Raw genomic sequence first — 10863 nt, forward strand, 5'->3', positions numbered from 1 at the left:
CATTTTACCAATAAAAAATAACTGGAAGAATAGTGTGTATTTTCCCATTTGAAAGAAGAGGAATAATAATGCCTTAAAGCTTAAGGATAGGGTGGTGAGTCAGGGTAATGGTGGAATAAATCTTTGCAGACCAAGTTTCATGGATGACCACTGTGAACATAAACCATTTTTTCTGTTTAGCTCTGATCTCAAGTTTAGGAAAACTAATGTGTTCCTTGTTTGGCTGCACAATCTCAATCCTAGTAAAACTTGGTCTTAACCTAAAGAAACTTTGTGGCTTTGCACAAAAATTCTAAAACGAATACAGAGAGAGAGAAAAAAAGTCACAAGTTTTTAAAATATGTTTCCTTTCTAATAGAAGCAAATTGCAACTCTATAAAAATAGCACCCTGATGCAGCTCATAGGTAATCTTGGAGGTGAATCTTTATGTTAATATGTGGTTTGATTGCCTAAGTCAGGTAAGAGAGCTGGAACTTTCTGTTTTGATCAGGTACACATATCTATATACTACAAGGTATACGGAGGCCTCATCAAAACCTACAAGTATATGTCAATTTTTTAAAAGTCAGAACCCAGGGACTGATACCAGTGTAAGTTTAAGATTTAAGAAGTAGCTAAGTGAAATAGCTAATACAGAATCCAGAGCACTTAAGTCCACTAGCCGATTCACTAAAATGCAAAAACATGTATACATATGAACGATACCATAGTAATAAATGACTACTACTTTAACTACTTAAGAAACTGATTAGAAAAAGATATCACCACTTGAAAATGTACCCAAGATGTATATAAAAACGAAAATGTCCAGTTTACAATCTAAATAACTCCAATTCCCTTAGTGGGAATAAGCAGTGAGGTGGAAGAAAAGTCAACCACGATGAAGTAAAATTTGAATAAAGTCAGATTCATAGCTGTGTCTCAACAGTTACGTTTGACCTTCTTTACAGTTCAGATACTTAATGGTGCATCTTTATAAATTTACTTTTCCTGTATCAGATTTAAAAATATTAGAAGGCAAATGAATTATTTTCATCTTCTGAGTAGACCAAGCAGCCAAAAGCTGAATGGAAACTGTCCCTAAGCCATTTAACTCCATCTTGGTCTAAAAGTATATTAAAAAATTTCCATCATACAAATACAGTTCCTGTTCAGGACAATAATTAAATACGTTTATAATTTTAAAGCTTCAGTTGTATTCTTTAATTATGGTACTTAAAACCCTTGCATAAATATTCAGAATGCCTCTCTGAAAACAAATGTTTTATTAAAAAGACAAAATTGTCTAGGCTTAATTAGAAATGAAGTATGACTTCTAAAATCTTCTTTGGAGAAACTTAAGAAAACTGTTTCAGAATTTAGCTAAAGAATCTAAGTCAGGTAAGGCAAACTCTCCGTCAATTAACTATGAAACATAATTTACTATCAACCACCTACTCACACCCAGTATGTTTAAAGAGGAATAAAATAGTATTATTCAAATCTATTTATATTGGCATATACACATTGTTTTAACGGGAAAAAAATTTAAACAGAGCTTCTTAGTAAATATTTTCTAAGAATATAGCCAATAGATAATTTTAGTTTTGCTAGGTTTACTGTCCTCTTCATTTTACTTTCTGCTAAACTTATCACCCTGAGTCCCCTGGAACTTTCACCAGAAAATGAGATGATATAGCAGAAATACAAATCAATAAATTGTTATTTTATAAATAGTTCCTGCATTCACAAATATATAGTCTGTACCAACTGTGTATCAGGCCCTGCTTCAGATGCTGAGGATGGGGAAGTAAAACAGACCGACTAGTCCTTCCTCCCATAGGGCTAGTGAGGGCTGAGAGATCATAAACAAAATAATTTGAGTTAGATGGATGCTATGAAAAATTAAAAGAAAATGATGGACTAGAAGGGGCCTGGGAGACTAAAGAGGAGGCCAAGAAGACTTCTCTGAGATAGTAACATGTGAACAAGATTTAATGACGAGGAAATAGGAAATATCTTGACTTCAGGGACAGAATAGAATGAAGACCACTGTGGTTGGTGCTTAGAGAATGGGGAGGAGGCACATGGTAAGGTCAGAGAGAGAGAGATGCACAGACAACAAGATCATGTAAGGCTCACAGGCTACCAAGGAGCCTGAATTTTACCTGAAGTGCAGTGGGAAGCCATTAGCATGCTTTAAGCTGGAATGAATATGATGTGATTCACATCTGACAAGGATCAGCTTGGCAGAGATGGAGAATGGATTATGGGGTGACCAGAGTGGACACAGAGCATTAAGAGGCTACTGCCAAAGACTAGGTTAGGTGAGAGACTGGCTCAGTATCTTTGGAGAAGTAGGCTGATAGATTAGATTTGGAAATAAAGAGGGGAAGGAATTAAGAATGTCTCCTAGATTTTTGGCTTGAGCAACTGAGTGAATAATGGTGCCATTTACTGAGATGGGGAAAGCCATGGAAGGACTGGGTAGGGAAATCAAGAGCTTAGTTTTAAATATGTTAAGTAAACACTAACAAAAAGTTTCATAATATTCAAAATTAAAGTGACCTGCCAAAAGGGAGCCCTTAAATCACGTTGTTTTTCAGCATTGCTTTGACTTACATCACTAGAGAAAATAGTTGTACAATAAATTTAAAATTACTTATAAGATGAAGAGAAAAAAAACCAAACATTACCCCTAAAAATGTTTCCTCAAGTGGCATAGCCTTCCTGCAACTAACAGAGTACTGCCAGTACTTAAATATATGTGTGGTAAAGAACAGAGGCACACAGGAAAATGTAGCTCTTCTAATAAAACTTAGTTTCACAGTTAGTTATGTGGTTGATTTACTTCATGAAAAAATAAGCTTCTAAAAACTGCAATCCCAGATATCCCTGTATAACAGTTCAAGAGAGGTATGAGAAATATTTAAGTTGCATAGAATCTTTCTGTGACAGCAAAGTATAATTTTCTCCTGAGCTTCTCTAGATTTCCCATATGGGTGACGTGATATATTTCCAAGAGCTTTCCTCCCACAATGGGATCAGACGACCAAAGGCAACTACTACTAACCACCTTTTACAGTTAATCACTAAGAAATAATCACAAGCCAACATTTTAACAGCACCATGTGTATGGAAGAGCACGTGGAATAACAGACTCAAAGTCACAAACTAAGCTATGTTACCTATGTAATATCTAAGGGCACTCACAAGAGGCACTTACATTGGCTAAGACTCTCTGCCTCTTCAAAGGTGATGTGCCAGAAACAGCAAAAATCATAACTGATTCTTTCTTCTTTTCAATATTATTCAAGATTTGCCAAGCCCTGGACTTCTGTTGCCCCAGAAAATAATTCATTGCTATTTGGCTTTTGAAGTAATAACTTCAAAATACAACTTAAGGATTTTTGGATTACATTATTTTGGTGAAGGTGATAAATTGTAAAACCAGCCATCATCATTATGCTGCCTCTTCCCTTAAATCGGGCAGAGTTCCTGGCAACTTGTACCTTTTTTTGCCGCACCTTTAAGAGAGATTTCATAAACTGACAAAAAGGATACCAGTTTCTGGTATTTTTGTTTTGCAAGATACTCTACAATCATTACTGACCTAATCCAACCTTCCTAGGAGGTATGTTCATGATTTACATGCAGGATTTTATTTCTGTTGCCTGGGTTTTTCCTATAATTTATAATATAAAACTTACTGGAAAAACTCTATCCTAAGAATGAACAGGTACTCTCTGACATACAAACTGCAGCAGGACCACGTGTCTCACAAGGCTTAGGCTGCTGCTGTGACCATACTTAAGTGCCTGTTCAGAAGCGGTGAAAGAGAAGCAACTATGAAAAATAGGAACAGCTCAGAGGAAGACATTGCGTAGCTAAAAGTCCAAGGCAGGACTAACTTGCCCATAAGATTCTCATCTATCCCCAAATCTTTTCCTCCAAAAAGCCCCAAATTAAGATTTGTTATTCCACTACTAATGAGGAAGCAAGCTCTTTTTTAAAAAAAGCTAACTTGGGTGCTTAATCATCATACATGAATTATACAGCCTCTTATAACTTTTCTAAAATCAACTTTCACCCATCTTAGATTGTAAGGGACATCTTTTGTATTTTATAATATGTAGTAGGTCTCCAATATTTATTAAATGAATGCACGAAAATGTGCTGAGTTCTAGATAACCATTTTTAAATGACCTTTTGAGAAGCAACCCACACTGGACAGCACATTTCATAACTAACATGTGATGTGGTTTAAACTGTAAATTGCTTCAGATGACTTTCTTGTGCTATACATTATTTTTTCCAACTAGGGCTCAATTGACAACATCATCCATTTTAATCTGCTAACAGGTAAAATGTTCAGAAATGTTAAAATGCTTCTCTGCTGTAGTTTGTTACAAACATTATCTACATAGAAGGGGAAGGAAGAATAGAACAGAAATGAATCTTTTAATGATCCGGTTATTCAGAAACTGATCAATGGCTATCCCAGAAATAACTGAAAAAAATGACCTGTCTCTTTTACAAAAAAACATTCCAAATGCTTTTTAAGCACTGCAATGGCTAAGGCCAGCCCAAACGCACCTTTCTCTAGCTGGCTTAGCACAATGTAAATATAACACAGTAGATAATTTTACTTTAAACCATCTTGAAAACATAAATGGTTAACACTTAAGATTAAGTGTCCTTTTCATTTGTAACAAGAACCCAGGATAAAAATAGAAGAAACAACCACATTCACCTATTTCCTTAGTTCATCAATATGTATAATAAAGTATGAGATTACAGAAATGAGTATGTATCTTAAATGCCTCTCCTTTGGCCCAAATTGTCCTGATCCCTCTGGAAAGGATACAAGTGAAAACAAAATTCCCACATGTTGTCATGCGCTTGGACACTATCCCATCTACTTGCAAAACACCTTTCTCTAGTGCCTAGACAGCCAACTATCCTTGCTTCAGTTCTAGAAAAAATAAATCAACAATATCCTCCTCTCTTCCACCAATACATCTAAAGCTGTTAGCTCCCTACTTTAACTGGCCAACAGTATGCAAGTACTGATAAGGATATGCATGTAACATTCTCATGTAATTTCCTAATAAAAGTGTAATTTCACTACTTCTAGACTCAAGATTACCATTTCTGTCTCCTCGTCATCTAAGAAGATAAAAAGCCGAAAATGCTAAAGAGGCTATAAGGACCACTAAAAGTGTAAGGAAAATGAAACTTAAACGACTAAATTGTGAGTGTGCAATACACTACTTCTTTTACTGTACTGCTGTAAACCACTGGTATAAAACATATCATCCTGACTGAATCCTCTTGAGGGTTTTTTGTGGGGAAGGGAGGGAAATGAAATATCTTATGAAGGTGATAATCTTCTTAAAAGTTTTTATATTTGAAATGGGATAAAATACACCAGTCTGACCCGAAAATGTACAGGAATAAACTTTATTAAATAGAGGCAAATTCTGATAGTGTTGTTAAGTATGCCTTGCTAGCAGATTAGAAAACTTTAAGGTAACTACTCTTACCTTTCATCCCAGGAAATTGATGTTAAAGCAGTTTACATTCCTTATATATAATGGCTAGAGGAACTACAAACGAAAGAAGCTTGCACACTGTTTTGTAATGTTTAAACCATTTTGAAAATATAAATGGTTAACACTTAAGTGTCCTTTTCATTTATAACAAGAACCCAGGATAAAAACAGAAGAAACAACCACATTTACCTATTTCCTTAGTTCATCATCATGTATAATAAAGTATGAGATTACAGAAATGAATATCTATTTATTTAAATTTATTTATTGTATTTATTTATTTTTGGCTGTGTTGGGCCTTTGTTGTGGTGCGCGGGCTTCTTATTGCGGTGGCTTCTCTTGCTGCAGAGCATGGGCTCCAAGCGCACGGGCTTCAGCCGCTATGGCTCGTGGGCTCTAGAGTGCAGACCCAGTAGTTGTGGCCCATGGGATTAGTTGCTCCGCTGCACATGGGATCTTCCCGGACCAGGGCTCAAACCCATGTCCCCTGCATTGGCAGGCGGATTCTTAACCACTGTGCCACCAGGGAAGCCCTGAATATATACTTTAAACGTCTGTTTTGTTTTTTTTTAAAGTTGGACCAATCAACCTCCGTTTACATTTCCCATTTTCAATAAAATAAGTTACTACATTAAAAAATCTGAAAATTATTTTAAAGATTTAGTTAAGGATAAAGTTCTAGAAAACTATGCATGAGACCATTCTAAAATCACTATTAAAAATACTCAAAACACTATAATTGAACTAAGAGACCACAAGAGGAGCACAAGTAAAAATACCCTTGATAGCACTATGATATCCTTGCAATTGTGTAGATTTCCACTTTAAAATTCCATTTAAAAGACCACTTGTTAAAGAAACTTGGTTCTACTTTAAATAATAACCCACCTAAATTATCATAAGTAGAATCTTAAACCAGCTGGGAAGGAAAGTTCAACAGAGAACTTAAGTAAAATGGGATTCTCCAAAATACTTTATTGGAATATTTAAGAAAAAACAAAAAGCAACAAAAACCACAACAAAAACCAAAATCTGAAAACATTATGCTTTAATCACTATATTCCAAACTACCATGCTGCTCAAGTAAAAACGAAAATTTATTCTGCGAAAGTGAAGTTTCTGGTCTGACATGTCATCTTTTAGGTGTCCTGGCTAACAAAGCTTGTTAGCAAAGTATAATCCAGTTTATTTCATATAATTTGGAAACTAGGGGAAAGGATATTTGCCGGATTTCTCTTTAATCACTCTTCCCTTTACTAATGTGTGTGAGTTTCAAATAAAATTAACGGGTCAGCTATACATGCAAGCGTCCAATAGCCATAGTAAGAGAATGTTGTGTCGCTTCTCTCTCAACAAGTTCTCCAAGGTTAACTACAGTTCCTTTAACACCTCGTGTTTCACTTTCCTTTTCTCAGAAACCTCACAGTGGTCCTAACGGAATAAGGGCAGATCGGCCTTTCCAAGAAGAGGTACGGAGCGTGAGTGATCACCAGGAGCAAGGGAGTCTGAAACGGAGCCCAGTGGAATGGGACGGGGGATCCAGCCGGGCCACAGGCACAGGAACGTGGCTGGCTGCTCTGGCACCCCTACTAGGACTTCGCCCACCCGTTCCTCGGGAAGGGGCGTACCTGCCGGCTAAGGCGTGAGCGCGCTCGACTCAGCTCCGCGGGGGAAACCCCACTTCTCAAACCCAGCTCAGTCTTTCCACCGTGGAACCCCAGGGGCCGTTACCTAACTGACCCGCTCCTCGGGCGAGCCCTCGCTCAGCCCGGCCCGGGGCCAAAAGGCCGTGCTCCTGCGGAAGGCGTGAGCTCGGTCGGTGACGCCCCAGCCACCCCGGCCGCCGGCCCGCTGAGCCGAGCTGAGCCGCCCCGAGCCCCGGGCAGCAGGCGCGCGGCACCAGCTCGGGCCCGCCTCAGCCCCTCGCCGCGCCCCCCCAACCACGCACCCCCAGGCCCCGCCTCCTGCCGTCTATCCCTCCATCCCTCCTCCATCCGCCTCCTCCCCACTGCGGCGCCAGCCTCACCTGCCCCTAGTCGCCGCCGCCGCCACCGCGCCTTCCCTCGGGGCCGCCTCGCGCCACGACCCCAGCCCGGCCGCCCCTGCCCCGCAGCCTCGCGCTGGTCCCCGACGGGCCCTCTCTTCCTCCGTCACCTGCCCCCGCCCCGAGCTTCTACCTTGTACGAGTCGGTGGCCAGGAGGATGTTGAACTCGGCTTCTGCCGCAGCATTCATCTCGGGCCGGAGTGTAGGGGCCGCGCGCCGCGGGCTGCCCGGTGCGGCTGCGAGGAAGGAGAAAAATGGGCTTCACCGCGCTCCGTTGCTTAAGTCACCGCTCTGTCGGAGAGGGAGGGTGAGAGGAGGGGGAAACGGAGCCGGGAGGAGGGACCAGAGGAGGGCAGGCCTGGGAGCCGTGACGCGGCGGGGGAGGCGGCGCGCGCGCTCGCAGTCTAGGGACTCCGGCGGCCTCCTCACCCCGGCTCCCCGCCCCCGCCCCATCGCCCTGGCGGGGACGCGAGGGGCGGGGCGCGGCCGCGCGTGCGCAGCGCGCAGGGGGCGGGGCGGGTAGGACGTGAGGCACGCTCCCTTCTCGGAGACGCCCATCCCGGGAAGCCTGAGGCTGCGAGGCCGCCCCGGCCCTTGACCCGGGCGCCGGCTTGGCTTTCGTTTCCCTGCCCGGCGCAGTGGGGCGGGGCCGGGAGGGGGCGTTCCCAGCCTCGCCACCTCTGCGATTAGCCGGTTCGCCCGCCCCGCTGGCACCTTCCTATCCTACCCAGTCCTGGCCCGTTTTCTGAGTCCTCTTGAAGTCACGCCACCCGGCTAGGGGCCAAGGAGCCTCCCTCTGCCCGTCTCTCCGTCCCCCTCGCGCACGTACTCACCTTTGTCTCTGGCTCGGATTAAGGATCGAGCCTTTTGCCTCCATCCCTCGTGTCCCTCCTGGTCCTCCTAACCCTCGCTTTAAAATCTGAAGAGCGGCGGTGAGGAATAGGTCTGGGGGTCCCCTTTAATCTGAAGCATCGACTCCGCTTTCCTCCGGCTCTATGGCTGAGCTCTTGATCCTTTGAGGATGTTTAGACTTTGCCCGAGAAAATAGACTGCGCCCAAAGTCGGGGGTTGAATTCAATCCTCACAGATAATCAAAGGACAAGACCTAGTTGAATCTAATATTGACGAGAAGTAAACGGCAACGAGCCAAGTCTTTGACAGGGTGTGAGACTGACTTTTGTCATCGTTGTAATCGCTCAATCTTGGGAAACGGGTTGGCAACCTGGAAATAAAAAAGCGAGTGAAACGACGTCGGATGACTTCAGCCAAATGCGGACCATCTATTTGCGCAGTTCTCATACGTGGTTGCATTTTTGTGTAAAACTAAGATTCCCTTTGTCCCCATGATCAATAGCTGCTTTTTTTTTTTTTTTTTAAGATTTAGGTTTTACAAGATACAACACAAGTAGCTGGGAAAAAGCGATTTAATGAAAACCAGTACGGGAACTTTACAGATTGTCATTCAAATTAGTGAAAGTCTCATTTTATGGGGGTGGGGGGTCGGGGTGGAGGCTGTGAATTGAGAGTTTCATTGCCCGAAAACTGACACCGCTTCAATTAAAAGCAACTTCAGTCCAGACAATGTCACGGAGTCAGTACAGATTCCTGACAAATGCCTCCATCTATAGGTAGATGCAGTACAAGCAAAGATCACAGAAGTAGTGAGATATCCCTAGGCACTCACCAAGGTAGTGAAAAATGCTAATGCATTTAGAATTATTTTCAACAACAAGGTTTAAGACAAAAGAGGCTTTTTTGGTTGACCTTACGTGTGTTTACTAGGGGAAATTACTTTTAAAACTATTTAAATAATTAAAATATAAAAAATTTTATTAGGGGAGATTCTGTTATATTAGTTTAAGCAGTGCCATTCAAAGAAAAATAATCCTTTTTGCTCCTCTTAATTTGGAGCTTTTTTTCCTTCATTCATTTAAAATTTCTATAACCTACTTTACCTAAATGATAAATGCTTTTCGCTTAGCTTCCTGGAATCCATGTATGTATATAACTGACTATTGTTCTATGCACCTTATGCAGGAAAAAAAAAAAAGAATTCTGATTACAAAGAGGGCTTTGTTTATGGTAGCATTTTTTTAAAAAAGCAAAATAAAATTTGAACTGCATTCTTTGAGCTGAAGTTACAGTTTTAAGGTGAAAAGCCTTAATATCAGTGCAAGTAAAAATGTTAATATTACACTGGCATTGCCTGTTAAACGCAGAAACTCATAAAGCCTGCACCCATATTAGCAGCTTAAACCCTCACAGCAGTCTCCAGAGAGGAAAATGAAGTCATGTTACCGATAGAAAATGACCATTTGTCTAAGGTAGAATTAGACACACTCTACATGTAACTACATGGTTAAGCAGGAACAATTTTGAGTTAGTCAGGATTTACAACTATGAAATTATCACCAAATACAAAGTCAAGGTTTCATTTTGAAATGGCCTCCCCTGAAGGACAGTTTAACAGCTAGCATTTAGTATGTTTATCTAGTAGCATATAAAAGATCTGAGAAACTGTTTCTCATAGGTCCCCGCAACCTGACAAATAATGACGAAAACAAAGACTCAAATGGGCCCCCTCACTTTGTTCAAAGTCCTGGATTAATCTGCCACTCCTACCAAACAGCCCGTCAAGCTTGGTGAATTGGGCATCCAGCTCCTTGTCTATCTTCCTCAGAGAGCTATGAAAGGCCTGTGACTCATACATTTGATCAAAGTGGGTTTGCCTGCACCATCCTGTTTCCACACACCCTTCCAGACAGCCTTTGGTACACTTTTGTATTTCAAAGTTGCCTCGGATAGTCTAATCAAACCTTAGTTCACCTCAGTAATAACACTGGAGAAGTAGGTGTGGGACTCACCCACCCGGAACGCCTGACAATGGTCCTATCCATTACCCTACATAACTTTCTCTAGCCTAACCAAGGAGCAAAAGCTGTCACGAAGACAAATGTAAAAGAGGAATTTTTAAATTAAACTTAAACCTTTTTCTTATTCAAACTTCCATGGCCCTTTGGGGACACCCCAGAGTTCTAATTTTGTAAGGAAAAGGTCTCATCTACAGAAAGACATGGGTCTTTGTGAATCTGATTATCAGCGCTGCCCACCCCTGACTCAGTTTGCTGGGTCCTCTACAATCACATAGAGACGCACAGAAAACTGCTGAGTCTGAGTCTAAAAGTATAGAAATGATAGAGTAAATGTAACCCACATACAGGAAGAATTAGCACACATACATGGATTGTTCATAGACCTTCCATTACAAAATGTTCTGGTACAC

At 41.3% G+C, this 10863-nt stretch overlaps 1 protein-coding gene across 4 annotated transcripts in view; it reads right to left on the reverse strand.

Annotated features, from left to right (window-relative positions):
* NAMPT (nicotinamide phosphoribosyltransferase) overlaps positions 1-10251 on the reverse strand; it is a 40434-nt gene extending 30183 nt beyond the window's left edge. The window contains exons 1-3 of one of the 4 annotated variants that reach the window (XM_030761467.2): positions 10167-10251; positions 8414-8802; positions 7713-7816 (exon numbers count right to left, since the gene is read on the reverse strand). In XM_030761467.2, coding sequence (XP_030617327.1) covers positions 7713-7816; positions 8414-8457 — 148 coding nt within the window. In that variant the 5' untranslated portion in view covers positions 8458-8802; positions 10167-10251. Of the gene's footprint in view, positions 1-7712; positions 7872-8413; positions 8806-10166 lie in introns of those variants that run through there. The other 3 variants (XM_089917810.1, XM_089917811.1, XM_022554333.3) reach the window with 3 other exon arrangements.
* Between the last annotated feature and the right edge of the window lie 612 nt (positions 10252-10863).

The sequence above is a fragment of the Delphinapterus leucas genome, chromosome 9 (assembly GCF_059928025.1).
Source record: "Delphinapterus leucas isolate spDelLeu-1000000601 "Yukka" chromosome 9, BTC_Dleu_Yukka2, whole genome shotgun sequence".
Lineage (NCBI taxonomy): Eukaryota > Metazoa > Chordata > Mammalia > Artiodactyla > Monodontidae > Delphinapterus > Delphinapterus leucas.